At 36.4% G+C, this 26,289-nt stretch overlaps 1 protein-coding gene across 2 annotated transcripts in view; it reads right to left on the bottom strand.

Annotated features, from left to right (window-relative positions):
• Positions 1-610: 610 nt before the first annotated feature.
• Positions 611-26,289, bottom strand: part of LOC131034764 (disease resistance protein RUN1-like) — a 66,514-nt gene continuing 40,835 nt past the window's right edge. The window contains exons 6-9 of one of the 2 annotated variants that reach the window (XM_059221661.1): positions 1,310-1,378; positions 1,122-1,202; positions 932-1,021; positions 611-828 (exon numbers count right to left, since the gene is read on the bottom strand). In XM_059221661.1, the coding sequence (XP_059077644.1) occupies positions 766-828; positions 932-1,021; positions 1,122-1,202; positions 1,310-1,378 (303 nt within the window). In that variant the 3' untranslated portion in view covers positions 611-765. The remainder of the gene's footprint in view (positions 829-931; positions 1,022-1,121; positions 1,203-1,309; positions 1,379-26,289) is intronic. The other variant, XM_059221662.1, reaches the window with a different exon arrangement.

The raw sequence follows: 26,289 nt of genomic DNA, 5'->3' as shown, positions 1-26,289 counted from the left end.
GACATGTCGGAGCTGATGGTTCATCATCGCGACAAGTTGAATGAGAAATTGGCCACGTGACAACATTCGAATGAATGAGACTAACAATTTTTTCGTCAACCGAAAAATTGCTCCCCTAATAAAACTGTAGGGAAACTTGAAAAAATGAGATAAGATTTTGTAGGGACCCCTCTCGTGGCCCCGTAGATTCAAACCGATCATTTGCAGGTGCCACGGATTCTGAGTTAGGGCCCATCAAAGTTTGACAATTTTAGCACTTAAGGCGCTCAAAGGACGATGCCAGTAGGGTATGACCCCGAGCGTTCGACTGAGGTGGGGGGAAAAATAGGACCATGCATATGGTAATAATTAATTGTATTAAGTATTGTTCATTAAATGAATTGTATTGTGTTTTTCATTAAATGAATTGTATTGTATTGTTCATTAAATGAATTATATTGTTCATTATACAAACAACACTTACGATGAAATGAAATGAATTGTATTGTTCAATAAATAACCATTATTAACCATTGTTAATTATTGGAATGAAAATTAAATATTTCCATGATAACATCACGCACAGATGAGCAACAATTTATATGATCGAATATCAACTTCTGTATGTATAAAAATGTCAAATGATTACAAATGTATGTCCATACACAAATATGGCATAAGCACCAACTCAAACAAAATGCATGTCTAAATACGTGAATGTATGTCCATATACAAAATATACATGCCAAATAGACATGTAAGCATCCCAAAACTATCTATAACATCCTAAGCTACTGATGGATCATCAAAATCGATCCTCTTCGTCGCACTGCTCAGCTCTGAAGGATCCTGTACAAGAAAAACAAACCACAATTAATATTAGTTATATTATATAATTCACATTCAAAAAGTTAATATAAAAATGAACTATAATTGAACTATTCGTGTTTACCTTATCTCCATGTTTTCTCTTTGGCTTTGCAAGACTCTTGATGTATGTCTTCGGTAGAGGAGGTATGCTTTCAATATTTTCATACACAACCTATATATGTTCAGAAACATGACATTGATACAAGTTAGCATATAGTTGTCACTGATAATAACAAATTATATCTACTAAACACAAAATAAAATAAACACACATCTACTCGAGGCATCTCTTCTTCTTCATCATCTTTATGTATATTGGGTGTAGTCATCAAGGATGTGAAGCCAAGAATACTCTGTACATATACACATCAAGTATATGAAACTATCAATCTATGTCTAGACGTTTATAATCACTAAAGTTATTTAAACTATTCATTCAATCATATTTGCATTCAATTACTTTTCCCTTGTTTCCAACTGCACTACGAGATCCTAAATCGCACTGCCCCGCACTCGTGCTGCTTGTGCCCTACAAGAGTAAAATAAGATATACATGCAAGTTACTACATAATCTAATTAATACCAATAGAAACGATGAGCATGTATGTATAATAAAATATATACAACTAGGTGTAATAATATATGTACTATCAAGCTATCAAGGCCAAATGAAATGGCCGACAAGGTGCCCTCCTGAATCTATCTCAACTCCTCCTTGGTCATCAACTGTTAAATAGACCATGTAAATAAAAATTAGTACTTAATATTATCTAGATTATAAATATTCATTTAAGATATAACATGAATTGTGAAAATACAAATCTTACCACTATATCATCAATGTATGATGACGGTGCCTCCTCGCCTCTAGCATGCAAGGACTCCCCAGGGTATCCTCCAGTCTGTGTCATAACATCTGGTGCATCATGCATCTCATGCACCACATAATTTCCATTGTCCGTGGGAGGATCAACGGGCTATCCAACTGGACCCAAGAATACGTGCCCCCACATGACACAACTATGGGGCACACATATGTGTGGAGCCGAGGATGATGTGTAAACACGACCGGATGCACCGCTACCATCAAAAGTAGGCTGAGCTATTGACCCAGCCTGAGAAACCAAAAGGCTACTCAAAGTTTGAATAGCCGATATGGTCTGTGAAACCGCCACACAAATGATATATGGATGCTCCACTGCAGGTGGGGGATCAATAGACAGAGGGGGGACATATGGGCCCTGGACTACTCTAACTACCCCAGGTCTATTTTGGGGCATACCTAAACCCACACCCTGGAAAGGTTGGATGTCAAAGTAGTTCACATGTTTGTGTAAAACAAACTCAACATACAATTTTTTTATGAAGTAGAAGGGGACATGAAGATTGTTGTTGAGTGGTTTATCGAAAACCATCCACCAACGATCCCAAAAGTTTTTCACAATACCTTAATTTGTGCACCATTTAATATAATTTTTTGGGGGAGGGGGGTCTACGGGTTGATCAGTGCGTGGATTCACAAACAATGAGGCAATATCGGCTTTCGATATCTCGAGATCCTTGATCTCCTTATATGACAAGCCATCCGCATATTGTTCCCTCATAGAATCTCGCCACAAAAGAGCGACATTGTGCTCCTTAGTCATGGTTTCCATACTCTTTATGATCGACGTGAGAGGATCAAACATTGGGTTTAGACGAGGGATCCTATGATATACATCTGCAATCCCCCTCAATGCATTCAAATTTTGTGCAATCAAATCCTGAATTGAGGGGGGGTTTGGGAAAGGAGGGTTTGGTTGTTGCGGTTGTGGTTGATCAATGTTTTCATTGTTATCCCCCATTTTTAACCTAATTGAATGTAAACAATTGAATTTAGTTAACAAATTTAAACAATTTTGTATTTGATTTAAAAAAACCTAGTTTTAATGAAAAAAACATATTTTCAATGAAAAATCAAATAAACATTTAAAAAAAACAAAAATTGAATGAAAATGATTGAAAACAATAAAAATCTTACCTTTCAATCTATTTTTTAGCAATTTTTGTGCAAAACACCAAATATCGGATACAATCAGATATCGGATTTCTATAAAATCGTGTAGCCCGTGTGTTAAAAATGACTCACGGGCTATCACAGTCGAAATATATTTTCTCAGAAAATTGGATATCTGATTTTATCAGATAGCCGATTTTTATACTTCAATTATTTTAAAATAACATTATATTATATAACATAATAATATATTATATAATATGTATTATATATAATATATAATATTATATTATAATATAATATTATATAATATATATAATATAATATATTATTATATTATTATATTATATAATATATTATTATATTATATAATTATATAATATATTATTATATTATATAATTATATAATATATTATTATATTATATATATTATATAATATATAATATATTATTATATTATATATATTATATAATATATAATATATTACATTATATATTATATAATATATTTTTTAATTTAAAATTACAAATAAAAATCGGATATCCCATTTTATCCGATAATCGATTTGCTTAGGTAATTACCATGCCAAGGTGTACTGACACCCAGACCAAGCAAAAAGTCAACATGGATTTTCACTTTTTTAGGCGAGTGGAGAAGGCTAATTTTTTCACATCGCCACTTTTTGGGCCCGCATGATCCTACACTAACCCTGGAATGAATACAAACTCTAGATGTAATTTTCTAGGTGATCCATGTTGGGGAGGAGAGTAGGAATACTCTAGCCTTGTTTTTCTAGTTCCACTCATCCTCGTGCATGTGTGTAAGTGATGTCTAGTTTCAAGTATAGAACACCCTATATAATAGTATGTTTCCTCTGGTTTTGAGTATGCATCAACCTATAAATAAGACATATAATGCAAATGCAAATGCCAAGGGGTAGGTCTAGTTCTAGGAACATTTGTTTAAGAGTTTGTTTTCTCTGGTTTCGAGAATGTGTAACCCCATACAAGACATATACATGCCTAGTTTTGAGGACATCCCATGTAAGATTTTTTCTCTCTCATTTCGGTGATGTGTATCCCCATCTAAGACATATATCAAATATTGTGTCTGGTTTTGGGCATGAAGCATCTCATATAAGAGTTTTTTTTCTCTGATTTCAAGTTTGAACACCCCATTTAGGACATTTAAAAATGATATACAAAAAGATGGTACAATATAGCACAAGGAGGGCAATATAGGATCCCCACCTTTAAGATATCAACATATCCCTAAGTTGATTTTTTAAAGAAGCAACAAACAAGGATACCTACCTTCAACACCAAGGAGATATCCTTTAGGCAACAATGCTCATAAATCCCAGCTAAAGAGGGAATAATCTTACAAGCAAGGATAAGATAGTTGAAAAAAAGATAGCATGCAACAAGTGTAAATAGGATCCTTGGAGAAGAAGAGATCTTTCCTCAAAAGATAAATACCTCCTAAAGGACTTCTTGAACAAATATAACATCTTCTACCAAAAGAAGGGAAGGAGAACAAGAATACATACCTTCTCCCTATTGCTAGGTTAAAAGGATTCTTGATGAAGGATGACACACTTTTGACCCAATGTGAAGAGGTAAGTTTATAGTAGATATATATTGCCAAGTGAAAAAAAGGTTGTAGCCAAGGACATTCACCTCTTACATAAGAGATAATCCTTGGGAAAACAACAACTTCACACAAGGAATGGCATCAAATCATAAACAAACGCTACTCAACGAACAAAAAGTATATCCTTGAAAGGGATAAAAGAAATAAAGAGAAATAGAAAGAAATCATTTCCACCCAAATGTAAGGACAATGAGAAGAATTACACAACCTCTAAGGAGAGATTATAAATAAGAAAATGCACAATATACACACATGAAGCAATATTCAATGTAAGAAAAAAACAATAATATATATGTAAAATGCAAATATAAAGAAAAGGTAATCTTCAAAGGAATAAAGAGAGAATTTTTTTGAATGAAAGATCACATATTTGTCTAAAGATAAATATTAATAATACAGACATACCACTCTATACAAGAAATGATATCAAATTATGAAAAATGCATCCCCTAAAGGAAATAGTGATATTTTAACAAAAATAAATAAGATAGAACCATATTACTGCCCCAAGATGTTTGATTTTGAAAAAGCATCACCTCTTATAACAAAGAGACCCTAATTAAGTTAACTAAAAGTGTCATGGGTTGAGGAGAAACATGAAGGGTGAGAAGAGTGCTAAGGCACCACTTTTTCACCAAGAAAGAGAGCAATATCAATGGAAAGATTTATTTGAGCCTTATCGAATCGTTCTTAAACAAATTCCTTAAATGCTTTACATTTTCCAAGAGAATGGAAATAACTACAATGAAAGAGACAATGCTCATCACATTCTTTATTCTTTTTGTTAAATTTTAAGAAAGGAAAGACAACGTTCTTATCATTTTTTAATTTCCAAAAGATTCTAGTTGCTAACCTTTCTTGATCATCAACAGAAATAGGCTTCATCTCTTGTGATTTAGGACAAGGATTATTAGAAGAAGATGGTTTATAATCCATTATTTTAACTATGCCTCTATCAATGAGTCCTTGCATTCCATTTTGAAAATTAGAACAATCATTGGAAGTATGATCATTCGTTTGGTGATATGAGCAAAAAGGAGTGTTTGAAGAAGAAGCACTTTTAGCTGAATGATAGGTTTGTTGTCTTGCCAGATGATCTTTTAAGTCTTGAATCCTAAGGAGATCATCCATAGGATGATTATGATAATGTCCTAGGAGTTCTATACTAGCTTGTGTAGGAGGGTTTATAGGGACTCTAATTCCTTGTTCAAATTTTCCAAGTCCTTGTCCTCTAAAACCTTGTTTTGATAAAATGTTAAAGCCAGTCCTATAAGAATCTCTTAATTGAAATTAAGGAGGAACATTATAATGAATTTACTTTAAGTTTTTATTGTAAGTGTGTTTAGAAGGAACAAAGGGACAAGTATACGAAGAAGTAATATATTGTGGAGGAGGATTTGCATTTCTATCATCATACATATCCTCTTTTATAGATTGGGAAGGGAGATCCTTATCTTCTAAGGTCTCATATTTTCTTAATGTTATGTTGGGAGATATATCATGAATAAAATGCATAACATCATCTTCTCTACATATGTTCTAATGATTAAGATAGGCTCTAGGAGAATAGGGAGGATCTAGAGAGATTGAAATACCAATATTTTGTTCTTTCCCACCTTGCGCTAGGTTATGCGCATGAGAAGAAGATGGTGCCATATTTCTCTTCAATGCTTGCTCCACATTAGATAGATCATTTATAGGAGTATTAGTCTGTTCTTCATTCACATTAGATACCCTTGGAGAGGTACAAGTATTAGGTTTTCCATTAACATCTCTAGGATTGGGATCTACGAAAGCTTTAATTTGATATACATATGCAATGCACTTTCCTAGAAATATCACAATAAAATAACATGCACCATAAATGAAATCTTTGAGATCTAGTTGTTTGAAAGGAATAAATTTAGAAATTCGAAAAATGCAATATGCCAAAGTGCTATGGATGAAAAGAAGGAATATTAAGTGAAAGAAACCATTGTCCAACACATGATTATGATAAATATAAGTGAAAAGTAAAGTAATCATATGTGAAATATCAAATAAATTAGATCTATTAAATGTCATTATTAATTTTTAAAATAAGATCTAAAAATTGAAGTGATGAATTATACAACCCACAAATCCAATTAGCCAAAATAAATTAGGGTTTTTATGAATTAAACCTCCAAATTTATGTAATTTGATTAAAATGAGATCTATAAATGAAAAATTAAATTTTAAAATGTTCAGAAATTAAATCTAGACCAATTAACCCAAATTAGATAGTTCTTACAAGCTCAATTTTAAAATTTTAAAATTAGGGTTTTTGTGAAATTAACCTCTAAATTTTTAAATTTAATTGGAAATTAAACTTGTAAAAGTAAATTTGAATTTTAAATTGCATAAACACTCAAATATGAGAACATAAATCAGAATTAAAGGTTTAAGGAGTCGGCTTTACCAAAATGTAATGGTAAATAATTAGGGTTTTCACCATAGGAGGAAGAAACTACTAATTTTGTCTTCGGGACCAATACATTAGGTAAAGATAGGAACTTGATAAATCTAAACCTAAGAGGTCTAAATACTAATCAAATTTTAGGGATGTTGAATTAGCCTATTCTTTCCCTTGAGTTAAATTGATTTGTTGAAGATGTTGAAATTTAGGCAAATAGGCTTAAATTGATGTAATTATGTGCAAATAGTGAGCTATAGTCATCAGATCAAGCCATCATCATGGATCTAAGGATTGTGAGAGGGTTCATACCTATTCCCAAAAGGAGCTCTTGATTTGTCTAGACTGGTGTGATAGTCGCTCTAGTCCTCCGCACTTTTCACGTACTCCAATGGGAGATCGATTTGTCTCTGTAAATAAAGCTTATCTTGAAGATCACAACTCTGTACCTACTTCCTACACAGAGAAAGAAGGGGAAATAGGTTGGAAATAGGTTCGAAATAGGGGTTTTCCTAAGTATTGAACCCCAGTTTAGGAATTAACCTTGAATGAATTATTGCAAATACTTGAAATAAAATAATGAAAAGATATACCTCATATCTGCAATGACTAATAATAATGAGCACACTTTGCTTCTTGAATGTAATCACATTTGTTGTATGAAATAGCATGAACATGAGAAAATTGTAATCTCACACACATGCTTGCATATGAATGTTGTAATTTTCTCCACAATGGTTGAATGAACAATATGCAGCCTTGAAGACCTTGGAAATGCTTGATGATGAACACTCCAATTCTTGAATACTTGATTTCTTCAATGAAATTGCTAGGTATGAATTTAAGTTGATCAAATATCTTTATATATGATGATCTAGGTTAATTTACTGATTAGGTTGACCTCCAATGGTCATATAGAGCCACCAATTTATTTTATTGCTGAATAAATAGGTCTCACCCCCTCCTTGAAAATTGGGTCCCAAAGAGGGGGACAAGGGCACTAGGCACTCTAGTCAAGGACTAGGGTGGTGTCACCCTAGTTCTCCTCGATTGGGTTCCATATTTTAGGCTAGGGGAAGAGGACACCTCTCTGGGGAATCACTTGGTAGGTGTATTAAGCATAAAAATTAGAATTAATGCACCGAACAGATCCAAATAGGAGATGAGGGTGAGATGCACTAAAGTAGGGGCACAAACATGAGGTGTAAATTGGCTCGGTGACAATTTATAATGCTACAAGGGCATATACCTAGTTTTAAAGAAATATCATATCAACGAAAAATAGTTGAATCTTGCCTTGCATTCAGTCTATAGTTGTCTTAACACTTTCTTGCACATTTTACTGCATTGTTTCTTCATGACCTGCAGACCTAGATTTACACTCAGCATGAGGTCATCTATGTCATATTGAAAATTCTTGTGATTTGCATTTTTCATCGCTAAGTTATCTCTCCATGAAGTTACAATCATTTTCTCTGTCGGAGCATTTAGTACCTAATTAAGACATTCTACTTGTATACCATTCCCATTGTATGTGGATATTTGATGAAAATCATTCCAAGAATTTTGGGTCATAGAGGAACCTTTCCCATGGTCTACAACACGTTATGATCTTCTGCAAAGTACCATCTTATGTTTTGAGACCGACCTACATGTTTCATCATTCCTTGGGTTTTGAGAGGCTGATGCAAATCTTCGCTTGACCAAGAGAAACATATATTTAAGATCATTTTGAAATCAATAGATAGTAAGTTATTAGTTGTTCATATAGATATATCATTAGCATTTAAATTTTCCAAATCGCTAGTCCATGAGACTATGATTAGGTTAGTGAGCCATTGTAATGTCATGTAATCCCTTGTGGTAGGCTCATGAGACCATTTCCATTCCGCATATAAAGGCATGTGATATAATATAATATTGTATATGGTAAATGAATAATATTATTAGTTTCTAAGAATTTTCTTATGTTATTTACACTATGTTGAACTCTATGTTGTATGGTTGGAGAGTCCTACCTTGAGTTGGAGAGTCCTACCTGGACCCTCCATCTGTAACTACACCAAGTGATATCAAAGTGTGCTTCGAGTCCTTGTAGACAAGAGGTATTTCTTGTGGTGAACATATCACCAACCTAAGGTAGTTTGCAAGTGTTTTCAATAAATCAACGATTGCGAGATAGTTCAGACCTTCTAGCCAGATCATAGAATTGAGGCACTTGCACCAGATCCAAGGAAGAGATGTCACCAAGGAGAATAACTAACTATTATGGTAAATACCATTGATATAATGGATTAAATGATGGAGATGATGAGATAAATGAGATTCTAACTAGATATTGTAGAGGAAGATAAAAGGAGAGGCCTAAGACCTAGACAGGAAAGTGATAGTGATAATGAATTAGACCAAAACCAAATTGAATATGATTCTAGAGAAGAGGAAGAAGAATTATATAAAATAAAGATGATGGAAGTTATTTCAAATATTAGCAAAAGACATTGAATTGAAATTTAAAAGTATATGGGAAAGTTAAACCTTGAGGAATTGATTGACATGATAAATGATATGGAGGAATACTTTGAATATGAAGAAATTTAAGATCCAGAAAGTGTGAGATTTGGAAAAATTAAGTTGAAAGGTTTTGTCATTTTATGGTGTAAAGAAGTTCAGTTGGACAAGAATAGGAGAGGAAAGGCGAAAATCACAAAATGGGATAGGATGGTGACAAAATTGAAGAATAAATTCATACTTGTAGTGTCATAAAATTGAGACCCTTATAATTTTAACCACATTTGAGGTCCTCACCTTGGCAAAAACATCTTTCTATTCGACTGAGACCCCTCTCTACACTTTCACCCTGATCTCCTCTCTTTTCGACCCGAAGACTACCTCAGGGCCTTGTCCAGGCCCCAAGATAGGACTGGATACGGGTGTGGTGCCCTCGTCCCGCCCTCTTAGGGTGATCCCAAGATAGGTCCCTCGAGTCCTATCTGCATTTTGGGATTCCAAATCTCCCTGATGTCGGCCTTTTCTGAAATGAAATAAATTTTCTAAGGCACGTATAAACAGGAGTTAGTCTGCTCATTTGCATAGGGGTGATACATGAAATACATGATATGTGAAATTGAAGCGAAAGGTCTTCATCAAACATTCAAGTCTTCAAGAATCCATCAAGTCTTCTTTTTCATTCATCTTCTTCATTCATCCATTGGAGAAGCATTACAACATTCATTTACAAGCATGTGTGTGTGTTAGTGTTTTGTCATGTTACATGCCATTTCATGCAACATTTGTGATTACATTCAAGAAGCAAAGCAATCATCATCAATCAATTGCAGATCTACAAGGTATACATTTCCATCTTTTACATTTAAGCATTTGCATTTGCTTTCTTTCAAGGTTGATTCCTCAACTGAGGTTTGACTAAGGAAAACCCCTATCCACGACCCTTCTTCCCTTGTTTTCTGTGTGTAGGTTGCAGGCACATGTTGTAATTACAGCTGTCGACTCCATTTATAAAGATGGAAAAACCATTTTTGGTAGGAGGATTTTTCAGAGGACTATGCATAGTTTCAACATGGTCCCAACGACTTTTCTCCAAATTTGTAGGGTAGATCCATATCAGTATGAATATCCCATATCCGAAGTTACAGTGCAATCCCAAACTAGTAGCTCTTTATTTTATCTATTTTATCTCTCTTGTCTACATAGTCAACAATCAACCTATCTATTACAAAATAGGACAAATCACATTCCAACCCTTGCAATCCACTTGGAATTCATATCTTTGTTCCCCTTGCATTTCGATCTAGTGGATTCACGTCCCTATTTTGAATGAAAAGTTTATCCCAAGTTAAAATCATCCTAGTGAATTAATTTCTCTTTCCTAGGTGGGGAGTCACTAGGGTTCAATTTTCCACTTTACATTTTGGTGAAGCCGACGTCTTACACCTTAATTCTGATTTCTTATTGTTAGATTTGAATAATTGCAATTTGAATTTTAAAATTTCATTTCCAAGTTTGATCTCTTTGCAAATTTTAATAAAAAACCTAATTTTTCATTTTGACGAAATTAAGCTTGTGAAGTGTAGCAAAATTGAAATTCAAATATGTCTTCAAATTCTTAAAATTAAGTGGTTACAAAGAAAAATCCTAATTTTTCAGAATCTCTTATTTCCACCTTTGACTGCTAATTTGGCTGATCTAGATGTCTCCAAATCAGCTATTTTTTTGGATTCCGCATTAAAATCATAATTTATCATCCCTAAAAATTTTGAAAAAAGGTGGTTTGACTAAGTATACTTTACACACAGTCCCTAGGTTTTTTACTTAAATTTCGGGAGTCGGAATTGACTGTATTTTTCTACTTAAATCCAGAAAATTGGCGTACAAGTTATCAACTTTTGCACTCCTTAAGGTCAAATACAAATTCAAATTTTCACACTCTTAATGTTTTAATTAATTTTTCGTAAAAAGGTCCTAATTTTTAGATCTTATTTTCAAGAAAATTGAGATTTTAATTAAGTGACTTTCAATGGCAATCAATGGATTAGATTTATTTTATATTTCACATATGATTACATTGTTTTTAACATACATTTATTGCAATCATGTGTTGGATAATGGCTTTCTTCATTTCATATTACTTCTTTTCATTCATAGCACTTGGTCATATTGTGTTTCTAGGATTTCAAAGTCATTACCTTTTCAAATTGATCTCAAAGATTTAATGTATCATTTTTGTTGCATTATGGTGAATAAGATGAGAGCTATTATATTAACCAATGATCTCTCTAAAAAAGAGAAAACATTGGAAAGTAATATGAACCCATCTTCTTATTGACATACCCTTGAGCAAGAGGAGCAAAATCAAAATATTAACATTATTACATCTTTGGACCCTCCTTATTCTCCTAGGACCTATCTTCAACACCAAAACATATGTAGAGAGGATGATGTTATGCATTATATTCATGATCTATCCCCTCACATAGAGATGAGTAAATATGAGCCTTTAGATGATGAGGATGATCATCCCAAATCTCCCAAAAAGGACAAGCATGACAAAGGAAAGAATATTATCCTTTCACATGATATTCCTTCTTCATCTACAACACCCTTTATTCCTCCTTACACGTCTGATTTCAAAGAGATTCATGACCTTATTCCACCATCTAGTCATTTGCAACATTCTTATAGTCGTGGCTTTAATATAATAACAAAACAAGGTTTTAGAGGACAAGGAATTGGGAAATTTGAAAAAGGAATTTGTGTCCCTATAAACCCTCCTATGCAAGCTACTACAAGAAGCCTAGGAAGAAAAACTCCTCTCTCTAAGGAGGAATTCCATAGGCTTGAAAATTTTAAGAATTATCTTCAAAAGAAACAAATCAAAAGAGTCTGCAAGAATACTTCTTCTTCAAAATGTCCTTTCTACTCATTTCATCAAACCCATGATCACGATGTTGAAGATTGCCCTGATTTTCAAAAACCTATTCAAGATGGTATCACAGTGGAAAAATTTGAATCATTGATGATAAACCTCCTTCTTCTAATAATTCTTCTCTTCCATGTCAAGAAAATGGCTTAAAACATATTTATCATCCTGAAAGACTAGCAATGAGAATCTATTGGAGATTGAAATATGATAAGAGTATTTCCTTTCCTCCTAAAAACTGAAACAAGAATCTTAAGCAAGTGAAAGGTGTGGAATATTGTATTTTTCATGATTCATATTCACATTCTCTTGGGAAGTGTCATTCATTTAAGAAATTTGTTCAAAAGCAATATGATCATGCACCAATTTCTCTTACAATAGATCTAGTTGTGTTCCTTGACATGAAAATTGTCCCTTAGCACTTCTTTTCTTTTCATGTTGCTCTTCACCCTATGACATAACTAGCCAACTTAACTGGGCGCTCTTTATCATTAGTGGTGGTATTGTTTCAATTTTAATACTTTGGGGGTAGCAACATGAGGTTCATTTTCCTTATTCTTTCTATCTTTATGCATTATTCATTATTAGATCTCCTTTTTCGTATAAGGTTATGTGAGCATATAATTGTTCTTGGGTTTTTCCTCTTTGTTGAAGAGGAGAATTTTTAATGAGTAATACACTTCTTCTTCTTCTCTTTCTTTCATTCTCTTAGAAAACTTACCTCTTCTATGGTTTTGATTATTTACAAGTATGATATGCCTCTAGCATGGAACGGTCTCCTATGAAGTACATGTCACTTCCTTGAGTGGATTTGTTCCATTAGGAAGGCATATCACTTGAAAATGATCACCATTAGAAGATGTGTAATGTTTCTCCTTGTTCTTCTCACTTGGGGGGAAAGGATTCTACTCTTTCTTCTTTATTTCTATCTCATTTATCATTATTTCCTTTAGAGGCTGCATTTTTCATATCCGATTATCATTTCCGACAATGATATGTTCTTATGAATAATCCCTCTTGGAGAGTATGTGATGCTTTTTATCTCTTTACTTAGAAGATTACCATTTCTTGAGACGTTCATTTTACATCTACTAATGTCTTTTCTTGCATGTGTTCATGTAAGTTCATTGTGCATCTACTTATGTTTAATCTCTCTCTAGAAGATTGTGTAAGCTCTTCTCATTGTCTCTACACTTGGCAGGCAATGATATTGAACTCTCTCTCTCTCTCTCTCTCTCTCTCTCTCTCTCTCTCTCTCTCTCTCTCTCTCTCTCTAAGGATCCACTCTTTCCTATGTTATGGATGATGTGAGTTTTGTTACTTGATGTATTTCCTTGTGTGAAATAGTTGTTGTTTGCTCAAGGGTTCTCTCTTATACAAGAGGTTTAACTCCTTGACTATACCCTCTTTTACAGTTGGTAACATACATCTATAATAAATTCACCCATCTACATTCGGATAACAGTGAGTCATCCTTCATCAAGAATCTCTTTCAACTAGCAATAGGCAGAAGGGTTGCATTCTTTTTCTATTCTATACTTTGTTCTACAAGATGATATATTTGTCTAAGACAACTCCTCTTGGGAGTAGATGTCTTTTGAACAAAGATCTCTTCTCCTCCAAGGATCTCCTTTACACTTATAGAAAGATATCTCTTTTTCAACTATCTTATCCTTGCTTGAAGAAGCATTCCCTCTCTTTCTTGGATTTATGACATTGTTACATGGTGGATATCTTCTTTGTGTCGAAGGAAGGTATCTTGTTCTACTTTCCTTAAGATATCAACATTGAACAATTTTGACATCTTAGGGGGGGGCATCCACACTACTCCTTTTGTACTATATTTCTCTTGTGCATTGTTTCTCTTGTACAATGGGTCATTATTGGAACCAGAGGACAACCTCTTAGAGAAAGAGGTCGCCACTTTTCTTTTGTATAGTGGGATATTCTCGGAACCAGAGCATAGCCTTTTAGAGTGAGATGTCACCGCTTTTCCTTTCACAGTGGGATATTCTTGGAACTAGAGGACAACCTCTTAGGGAAAGATGTCGCCACTTTTCTTTTGTATAGTGGGATATTCTTGGAATCAGAGAACAAACTCTTAGAGCAAGATGTCACCACTTTTTTCTTATATAGTGGGATATTCTTGAAACCAGAGCACGACCTCTTAGAGAGAGATATTGCAACTTTTCTTTTATAAAGGGTGATTATTCTCAGAACCAGAGCACAGTCTCTTAGAGTGAGATGTCACACCTTTCTTTACATTTGTATTATATATCTTATACAAGTTGTAGCATACTCGGGCATAGACTGCTACGAGATTATTTGAACCTCACTTGCACACACGTGCATGAGGTTGGGTGGAACTAATGGAGTTATTACCTTCCTCCCTTACATGGATCACCTAGGCAGACTCTAGGGGCTAGTTTTCCATGTCCTTTTTCTCCATGGATCACCTGATTCTAGGGGCAATATGTCCATAGTTTCCTCCTTTTTGCCTTTCTTCTCATGGATCACCTAATTCTAGGGGCAATATGTCCATAGTTTCCTCCTTTTTGCCTTTCTTCTCATGGATCACCAAAGATTGTTTTCATGTCCTCTCTCTCCTTCCTCTCATTAACCCATAGTTTTACTATTGATGGTTCATGGATGATGTTAGCTTTGCTCTTTTATGTGATAATTGGTGTTTATGTAATGGCATTAGTCTTTGTGTCTCAATTAGTTTATTGAGACATTTGTATTGAGTTCTCTTTGGCTAGTTGATGTGTTGTCTTGTGTTTTTTTTCTTTGTCATGTGTCTTTTGTGATTTGTCTCATTTTAGTTGGTATTGTCCTTTTTGTTTTGTGTGTTGTTGCATATGTCTGAGTGAGTTAAGATCCTAAGATTGGGGGATTTTGTTCCTCAAGATTAGGGATGTCTTATACTCCTTGTGGTATTGCTCTACGCTTCTCATCTTCATCTCTCTCTTTCTTCTACTTTATCGGTAGTATTGGCGTAATCCATACTCCCGCTAAAGTGGTGGCTAAATGTAGTGTCATAAAAATGAGACCCTTTAAATTTTAACAACATTTGAGGTACTCACCTTGGCCACAATATCTTTCTATTTGATTGAGACCCCTCTCTGCACCTTCACCCTAGTCTCCTCCCGTTTCAGCTCTGAGACTGCCTTAGGACCTTGTCCAGGCCCCAAGATAGAGTAGGATAGGGGCGTGGCGCCCTTGTCCCCCCTAGGATAGGGGCATGGTTCCTGTATCCCTCCCTCTTAGGGTAGTCCAAAGATAGGTCCCTCTGGTCCTATCTTCATTTCAGGATTCAAAATGTCCCCAATCATGCCCCTATCCCTCCCTCTTAGGGTGGTCCCAAGATAGGTCCCCCCAGTCCTATCTGCATTTCAGGATTCAAAATATCCCCAATGTCGGCCTTTGGTTATATGAAATTAATTCTCTGAGGCATGTATAAAAGGGAGTTAGTCTTCTCATTTGAATAGGGGTGATACATAAAATACATGATATGCAAAATTTAAGAGAAAGGTCTTCATCAAGAATTCATGTCTTCAAGCATCCATCAAGTCTTCTTCATCATTTGTCTTCTTCATTCATCCTTTGGAGCAACATTACAACATTCATTTGCAAGCATGTGTGTGTGTTAGCATTTTGTCATGTTACATGCCATTTCATGCAACATTTGTGATTATATTCAAGAAGCAAAGAAATCATCATCAATCAATTGCAGATCTACAAGGTATACATTTCCATCATTTACATTTAAGCATTTGCAATTACTTTCTTTCAAGGTTGATTCCTCAACGGAGGTTTGACTAAGGAAAACCCCTATCCACAACCCTTCTTCCCTTCTTTTTTGTGTGTAGGTTGTAGGTGCGCAACTATAATTGCAGGTGTGGACTATATTTGCAGAGACAAAAAAACCCTTTTTGGCATGCGGGATTTTCAGAGGGCTGTGTCCACTTTCAACACGGTCCCGATGAATTTTCTCCAAGTTTGCAAGGCAGATCCGTATCAGTCTCAATATCCCATATCCAAAGTTATAGCATGCTCTTGAACCGGTAGCTCTTTATTTCATCCATTGTATCTCTCTTTTCTACATAGTCAACAAGTCAACCTATCTATTACAAAAGAGGGCAAATCACATTCCAACCCTTCCAATCCACTTCAAATTCATTAATGAATAATGATGAACAGTAAATACCCAACACGTAATAAGAGGGGGGGTGAATCAGTACAGACAAAAATTTATCTAACAACTTAAACTGCAAAGACTGCACTAACTGGTAAACAACATCACCAACCTAAACCAAGATAATACCGGTAAAACACAGTGTGACTGTGAAAGTTATAAACTGGTAACACTTAGATCTTCTCAAAACCTAATATCTCATCTCAACTTCACCCACATGCTTAAGCAAGTAATACATCAAAGATACAATGACCATTGGATCAGCTTGCATTACTGCTTAACAAAAAACACTAAAACATCACATGAAAAAGCATTGATGACACATAAAACACTGATTTTTCATGTGGAAACCCAACTGGGAAAAACCACAGTGGGGATGAATACCCGCAACTTGTTTTTGAACTCTTCTAAAGTTCACTCTGTTAGGAGCCTAGTCCAGTTAAAGTCTTTACAATAGGTTCTGCTAGGAACCGATCCTGCTAGGGACCACCGGTTAAGGGATGGCTAAATACCTGGTTAGAGGTTGAAACTCTGTTAAAGGTTACCTTGTAAGAGGATTTGAAGAACTCAATGATTTTGAGTCACCCTCTTAAAGGATTTACTAAAAGCCTGTTAAAGCTACCTGGTAAAGGGATTTTCCATCTACTAAAATGGTTAGAAGTCAACAGGTAATACACTGATATGATAACAACACTTAATGCCAAGGCAGATCCAATTCAGTTCCTTTACATCTGCAATCACACTCTGCAAATCTCTACTTACTTCTCTGGTCTGGCAAGAATCTCCTCACATACATTCATTTGCCAACAACTTCAAATAAAAAACATCATCGACCTTATAGACAACAATTAGGTCAGTGGCCAAAACCTAAAACCCTAAGCATCTAGGTTAACAATACAGTCGGTCCAATCTTGGTCGTTTACACACATTACATAGGGTAAAACAATCTTGAACAAATCTCAAGACGTTCTTCATCATCTGTTCTTCACCGCTTCTAGAATCTGATAACCCATCACGTGCTCTCCACCGTTTACTAAGATTTTGCACATTCTCGAGGTAGATAGAATCAATCTTCTCATGCAAGATCCTCAAGGAAATCCTTCACACGCACAACACTAACGTGGCAACACGATCCGATCTTCATTTTAATGCTAACTCATCACAGGTTGTCGTCAGTCAAATCACACAGACTTGGAATACATCAACCGAAAACCCTGAAGCTAAGACTACCAACTAGTAGTCATATCAAATGAAACCCCGATACAAACTTTGCATATACCGGTTCACACTCCAACATAGCGGTTCACTTTTTGCATATACCAATTCACACCATCATATCAGTTCACTTGCCAGTTTGATTACTTCAATATACCAGTTCACACTTCAACATATTGACATCAATGACAACATTCATTACCATCATGTCATCAAACTCTGCACATATGCCAACAATCTCCCCCTTTGGCATTGATGGAAATACACAAATATATTTCTACATCATCTTCCATATTATATGTCTTCAACACTACAAAACACTGCAGATATCTTCTCTGCTTCACATCTTCTCCCCCTTTGATAACAATGCCAAAGTGGAGGCACAAGCTTCCATGTTCCACTATGTTGCTCCCCCTAAGGACTAGCATCCTTCATCACATCAATCCTGAAAAGATTTGACAATACAATACCAGACTGATGTGGAGCACATACCTTTAGTTCACCTCTTGAAGGGGCAACACCCCTAATTCACCTCTTAAATAGGTAAATGTAGCCTTCGGTAGAGGCTTGGTGAATATATCTGCTAAATGCTCCTTACTAGAAACATGTTCCAATACAATTTCTTTGTTCTGAACTTTCTCCCTCAAGAAATGATACTTGAGCTCGAAGTGCTTGGTTCTAGCATGCAATACCAGATTCTTGGAAATATTAATTGCACTTGTGTTACCACAAGATATACTCACCGGTTCGGATACAGGGACTTTGAAACCACTTAATACATGCTTCATCCAAATTGTCTTAGTGCAGTTCATAAATGCTGCTACATATTCTGCTTCTGTTGTGGACTGAGAGATACAACTCTGCTTCTCACTCATCCATGAGACTAGTCTACCACCAAGAAAGAATGCACCACCGGTTGTTCTCTTTCGGTCATCCACATTACCAACCCAATCGGCATCGGTAAATACTTTGAGATTGAAATCATTATTGTATGGATACCACAATCCATAATCTATAGTTCCCTTCAATTATCTAAGAATCTGCTTGGCTGCTACCAAGTGGGATTCTCTTGGACTTTTCCGGAAACGTGCAACAATGCCCACTGCATGTGCTATGTTCAGTCTGCTATGTACTACATAGTGCAACTTACCAATCATTGACCGGTATTCCTTCTCATTCACCAATGTTGAGTCATCTTCTTTTGACAATTTACAACCGATCATCATCGGTGTACCAACCCGTTTGTTGTCTTCCATGCCAAAGGTTTTCAACACCTCTTTGACAACTTGGACTGAGTGATAAAGATACCATCTTTCATTTGTTGAATCTGTAGTCCAATGAAGAACTTAATCTCTCTGATTAGTGACATCTTGAATTCCTTCTTCATTTCATCTGCAAACGCATGGATCATCTTGTCATCCCCACCAAAAATTATGTCATCAACAAACACTTCACAGATCAGAATCTGATCTCCTTCTGACTTCAGATAGATATTGTTGTCTTCACTTGTTCTTTCAAGTCCAATCTTCACAAGATGGGAGTGTAAACGTTCATATCATGCTCTAGGTGCTTGCTTCAATCCATACAAGGCTTTATGTAGCCTACACACCATATCACTGTCTTCTGATAGGGCAAGTCCATCTGGTTGCTCTATATACACTTCCTCTTCAAGTATTCCATTTAGGAATGCAAATTTTACATCCATCTAATACACTTTGAATCCCTTAAAGGTTGCATATGCAAGTAGCATTCGAACTCCTTCCAATCTAGCTACTAGAGAAAAGGTTTCTCCATAGTCTTCTCCTTCTTCTTGAGCATATCCCTTACATACCAATCTTGCTTTGTTTCTTACCACTATCCCATCTTCATTCAGCTTGTTTCGAAGAACCCATTTGGTGCCAATAACGTTATTGTGCTCAAGTCTGGGTACCAAAGACCATGTACCATTCTTTTCAATCTGGTCAAGTTCCTCTTCCATAGCCTTAATCCAGTCTTCATCTTTGTATGCCTCTTTAAATGTTTTGGGCTGAAATTCAGAAATCATGCAAGAATTCTCTCTGACCTTTCTTCTTGTAAGTATTCATGCATCCTTATCCCCTATGATCTTCTTTGGATCATGATGCAGCTTTACATACCTAGGAATGATCTTGGTTGATTCCTCTTGTTTTTCCTCTTGATCCTCATCTTCATCTTCATCTACATCAGCGTCTACTGGTGTAAGAGCACTATTACTTGTACTTGGTTGTTTTGCAATTGGTTCCCAAAAGGTTACACCCGGTTTATCTACCGCTCACTCATTGCTGGTTTCCTCAGGTTTCTCAGAGGTTTCATCAACTATAACATTGATACTTTCAACAATTCTCTGAGTCCTATTGTTAAACACTTGAGAGCTTTGCTCTTGGTGGAATACCCTAGGAATATTCCCTCATCACATTTTGCATCAAACTTGCTCTGGTATTCACTTCTCTTGATATAACACTTGCTACCAAACACTCTAAAGTAACTTACTACTGGAGTCTTATCGGTCCAATAAGGAGTTTTATTCTTACCATTCTTGATGAGTACCTGGTTCATAGTGTAGACTTCAGTGCTCACCGCTTCTCTCCAAAAAGTGTGAGCAACCTTCCCTTGAATCAGCATCGTTTTGGCTTCTTCAACTATAGTCCGTTTGTTCCTTTCTGCTAGGCCATTCTACTGTGGAGTCCAAGGGGTAGATAGTTGCCTCTTGATGTCGTTCTCTTCACAGTACTTATTGAATTCACCAGAAGTGAACTCACCTCCTTGGTCGGTTCTAAGGCATTTAATCCTCTTACCGCTTTCCTTTTCAACTAGTTCTTTGAAGGCTTTAAAATTTCCAAAAGCTTCAGACTTGTCTTTCAAGAATGTGACCCACATCATTCTAGAGCAATCATCAATAAGAATCATAAAGTACCTATCTCCCTGAACACTCCTAGTTTTCATAGGACCACACAAATCAATGTGCACAAGATCAAGTAAATTATCTGATGTGAAAGATTTACCTTTGAAGGTTGAGGAAGACATTTTCCCCAGTTGACATTCTCTGCACAAAAGATTCTCTGGTTTGTTCAGCACAAGCAATCCTCTAACTGCCTTGATCTTATTGGCCTTCACAATATTATCAAAATTTACATGGCAGAGTCTCCTATACCATATCCAACTGTCATCAAACTTAGCCATTAGACATTGACTGATATTTGTATTTAACTGAAATAAGTTACCTTTGGTTTGCATACCGGTGGCCATCAGTTCACCACTCTTTCATTTTATTTTGCATACTCCATCTTTGAATTCCAGAGTGAGTCCTTTATCATTCAGTTGGGCAACACTCAAAAGGTCAAGCCTAAGACCTTCTACCCAATACACATTATTAGCACTGCTTTTTCCATTTAGGGAGATGGACCCTTTGCCTCTTACCATACATGGTGCATCATTACCAAATCGGACTACACCTCCATCATACTCTTCCAAAGATAGAAGCTTCCTCCAGTCACAAGTCATGTGGTGAGAACATCCGCTATCAATAATCCACTCATTAGAATTATCAAAATAGGAGACAAGAGCCTTCTTGTCTGACACATCTTCCTTCACGCCTACAAACACTATGTCTTCACTTTCTTCATCTTCTGATTCATCATCAATGACACCTTCATCGACTGCAACAAGATAGTTTCTCCTATTTCCTCCTTTGAACTTTTTGAACTTCTCCAGTTTGTCCTTATTATCATTGTTGGGATAGTTGACAACAATGTGTCCTATCCTATTGCAAGAAAAACATTTCAAAGAGAGCTTACCTCTGTATTTTCCAGTTCCCTTAGGAATTCTCTTGGCAAGAAGAGCTTCAAACTCCATCAGGATCTCCTCATCATCCATATCCCTACTTTGTCTGGGTTCACAGCTGGTACCAACTTCTTTTCCCTTTCTAGATAGTGCAGCAAATGCTCTAAAGGTTGATTCAGTCTTCTGAACACTACCATCATAACTATTTAGCTCATATGCGGTCAACTTAGCAATGATGGAGTCTAGGGATACCTTTTTCTTGTCAATAGATCTCAACTCCTAAATAGTGGCAACCTTTATTGCATAGACCGATAACAAGGATCTCAAAAATTTGCTAACAATGGTGGGATCATCTATTGTGCCTCCTGCACTCTTGATGTCTCCAACAACAGTTTTAATTCTTATCCCATATTGTTAAATTTTCCCCTAAGACTCTCTTCCTTAGCTTTCTTCACATGCTCATCACCACCATAGATAGTCTCCAGAGTATCCCATACATCTTTGGAATTGTCTTTGTCTTGAACATCTATAAAGTCAATATCAGATAAACTATTGATAAGAGCTTCCATGACTTGCCCATTCTCCTAAATTTCTCTTCTTTGATCATCGGTGAGAGTACTAGTAGGGACAAGATAAGTATTCTCAACATAGTTCCAATGTTGAGCACCCATGCTTTTAATGTAGATCTTAATTTTGTCTTTCCATATCTTAAAGTTATCTCTGTTGAACTTAGGACCTTCCCTCTTCATCATTCGAATAGAATATTTTCCTCAAGCAGTTAAGCTTATAGCATCAAGGACCTTGAGGACACTCTGATACCAATTGATGGATAATGATGAACAGTAAATACCTAACAGGTACTGAGAGGGGGGGGTGAATCAGTACAGACAAAAATTTCTCTAACAACTTAAACTGCAAAGACTGCACTAACTGGTAAACAACATCACCAACCTAAACCAAGATAATACTAGTAAAACACAGTGTGACTGTGAAAGTTATAAACCGGTAACACCTAGATCTTCTCAAAACCTAATATCTCATCTCAACTTCACCCACATGCTTAAGCAAGTAATGTTGGCAGTATGTGAACCGGTATAGGAACCGGTATGAGGATATAATGACATTGTATGTTGCCATTGATGTCAATATGCTGAAGAGGAGAAGAATCGGCATATGTGAGAACCGATATAACACTATGAACCGACATTTGTGCCTAAGTGAGGTCGTATGTTTGTTTATGGGAACCGGCACATGGAAACGATGTATGACTACCGGTTGGTGGTCCCAACTTCAGGGTTTCCAATTGGAGTGCTTCAAGTCTGTGTGGCTCAATCGGTGACATTGTGTGATGAATTAGCATTGTAAAGAAGAACAGATCGTGTTGCCACGTAAGCCTATGTGCGTGAAGGATCTTGCATTAGGAAGATTGCTCCTATCCACCTCGGGAATGTGCGAAGACTGTAAAATGGTGATAACGTGTGATGGGTTATCAGCCGCCATAAAATCGGTGGAAATGGACGATGGAGAATGTCTTGACATTGGATCAAGACTGTTGCATTTAATGCACTGTTCTCAACGGTCAAGATTGAACCATTTGAATTCCTTAACCTAACAAGTTTAGGGTTTAGGGTTTATGCTACCGACCTGTCTGTTGTCCTATAAGGTCAATGTTGTGACTCTTTCAGAGGTTGTTGGCAAAAGTTGTGTGTGTGTATCTAAGAAAAGAGATACATGATTCTTGCCAGACCAGAAAAGAGAAGTGATATCTGCAAAGTGTAAGTGCAGAAGGTGAAAAGGAGCTTAAGCGGATCTACATTGGCATTGAGTGTTGTTATCAGGTCATTTGTATACCTATTGATCTTTAACCACTTCAACAATTGTGAAATCCCCCAACAGGGTAGCCTTAACCGGCTTGCTGCGAAATCCCCTAACAGGGTAGCCTTGACTGGCTTGCTGAAAATCCTTTTACAGGGTAACTCAAAGCTACTGAGTCATTGATATCTTTTAGCTATTGAGTTCTTGAAATCCTCTAACAAGGTAACCCCTAACAGGGTTTAACCCTTAACCGGGTATTGTAGCTATCCCTTAACTGGGTGATCCCTAACATGATTGGTTCCTAACAGAACATGTTGTATCTGCCTTTAACCGAACAAGGCTTCTAACAGAGCAAACTTCAAAAGAGTTCAAAAAGCTTATGGGTATTCATCCCCACCATGGTTGTTTCCATGTGAAAAATATGTGTCAAGTGTGATGATTTCTTTATGTGATGCTATGATTTGTTTTCTGTTAAGCGGTGATGCATGTTGATCTTCCAGTAACATGTACATCTGTGATGGTAGGCTATCTTCTCATGCATTAGGGTGAAGTGGAAATAAAGTGCTAGATTTTATGAGAAGATAAGAGTCAACTGGTCTATGCTTGTCTCAGTCATTCTAGGTTTGCCGGTTGAACTCTATTGAAGAACTGGTGTCACGGTTTGTCTGTCAATGCACAATGTCTGCTGACAAACCGGTTTAAGTTTATGTTTTTGTCTGTACTGATTCACCCCCCCCCCTCTCAGTACCAGTTTGGTACTAGTTATTCATCACTAAGTTATCAATTGGTATCAGAGCAAACCTCCAGGTCCTCTGTATTGTAAGCTTAACCGCTTGAGGAAAAGATCCTACTGAAATGATGAAGAGGGAAGGTCCAAAGTTCAATAGAGATAATTTCAGTATATGGAAAGATAGAATGAATATATACATCAGAAGCATGGGTGTTCAACACTGGAGCTATGTTGAGAATGCTTATGTAGCCCCTATCGATACTCTTACCAATGACCAAAAGAGAGAAATGCAAGAGAATGGGCAAGTCATGGAAGCCGTAATTAGTAGCTTATTTGACATTGAGTTTATTGATGTCCAAGATAAAGGAAATCCCAAAGAAGTATGGGATGCTCTTGAAAATATTTATGGCGGTGATGAGCATATAAAACGAGCCAAGGAAGAAAGCCTTAGAGGGAAGTTTGAAGACATGCGGATGGTTGAAGGTGAGACCATTCAATAGTATGGAACAAGAATCAAAACTGTTGTCGGACATATCAAGAGTGCAGGTGGTACCATGGATGATGCCACTGTGGTAAGCAAAGCTCTGAGAACCTTATTATGGTCTATGCAATAAGGGTTGTAGCTATTCAGGAGTTGAGATCAATAGACAAGACTAAGGTATCTCTAGACTCCATCATTGAAAAACTAACTGCTTATGAGCTAAATAGTTTTGATGGCAGTGTTCAAAAGACTGAATCAACTTTTAAAGCTTTTGCTGCACCATCCAAAAAAGGAAAGGAAGTAAGCACCAGTGATGGAACAAGACAGGGCAGAGTAATGGATGATGAGGAATTTCTAATGGAATTTGAAGCTCTTCTTGCCAAGAAACTTCCTAAAGGAACCGGTAAATATAGAGGTAAGCTTCCTTTGAAATGTTTTTCTTGCAACCGGATTGGACATATTGCTGTAAACTTTCCTAATGGTGATAACAAGGACAAACCGGAAAGGTTCAAGAAATTCAAAGGAGGAAACCGAAGAAACTGTCTTGTGGCAGTTGATGAAGGTGTCACTGATGAGGAATCAGAGGATGAAGAGAATGAAGATATTGTGTTTGTTGCTATCAAGGAAGATGCATCAGACAAGAAAGCTCTTGTCTCCTGGTTTGATAATTCTAATGAGTGGATCATTGACAGTGGTTGCTCTCACCATATGACTGGTGACCGGAGCAAGTTCCTATCCTTGGAAGAGTATGATGGTGGTGTGGTTCGCTTTGGTAATGATGCACCATGTAAGTTCAAAGGCAGAGGGTCCATCTCTCTGAATGGAAAGAGCAATGCTGACAATGTGTATTGGGTTGATGGTCTTAGACACAACCTTTTGAGTGTTGTCTAGCTAAATGACAATGGACTCACTCTGGAATTAAAGAATGGAGTGTACAGAATCAAAGGAAAGAACAGTGAAATTGTGGCCACCGGCATGTAGACCAAAGGTAACCTATTTCAGCTGAATGCAAATGTAAGTACATGTCTTATGGCTAAATTTGATGATAGTTGGATATGGCATAGGAGACTCTGCCATGTAAATTTTGATAACATTGTGAAGGCGAGTAAGATCAAGGTAGTCAGAGGGTTGTCGGTGCTAAGCAAACCGGATAATACCTTGTGCAGAGAGTGTCAATTGGGAAAAATGTCTTCCTCAACCTTTAAAGGTAAACCTTTCACTGCTGAAATTTTGCTTGATCTTGTGCATACTGACTTGTGTGGTCCTATGAAGACTAGAAGTGTGCCGGGTGACAGGTACTTCATGATTCTCACTAATGACTGTTCAAGAATGATGTGGGTCACATTCTTGAAAGACAAGTCTGAAGCTTTTGTAAAGTTCAAAGCTTTCAGAGCATTAGTGGAGAAGGAAAGTGGCAAGAGGATCAAGTGCCTGAGAACTGATCAAGGAGGAGAATTCACTTCCAATGAATTCAACAAGTACTGTGAAGAACATGGCATCAAGAGGCAACTGTCTGCCCCCCGGACTCCACAGCAAAATGGCCTAGCAGAGAGGAATAACCGGACTGTGGTCAAAGCAGCTAGAACCATGTTGATTCAAGGAAAGGTAGCTCACACCTTTTGGAGAGAAGCAGTGAGTACTGCAGTCTACACAATGAACCGAGTACTCATCAAGAAAGGTAAGGA

The sequence above is a fragment of the Cryptomeria japonica genome, chromosome 5 (assembly GCF_030272615.1).
Source record: "Cryptomeria japonica chromosome 5, Sugi_1.0, whole genome shotgun sequence".
NCBI lineage: Eukaryota > Viridiplantae > Streptophyta > Pinopsida > Cupressales > Cupressaceae > Cryptomeria > Cryptomeria japonica.
Note: the sequence above shows the minus strand (reverse complement) of the source record. Positions and strands in the feature narration are given on the sequence as shown.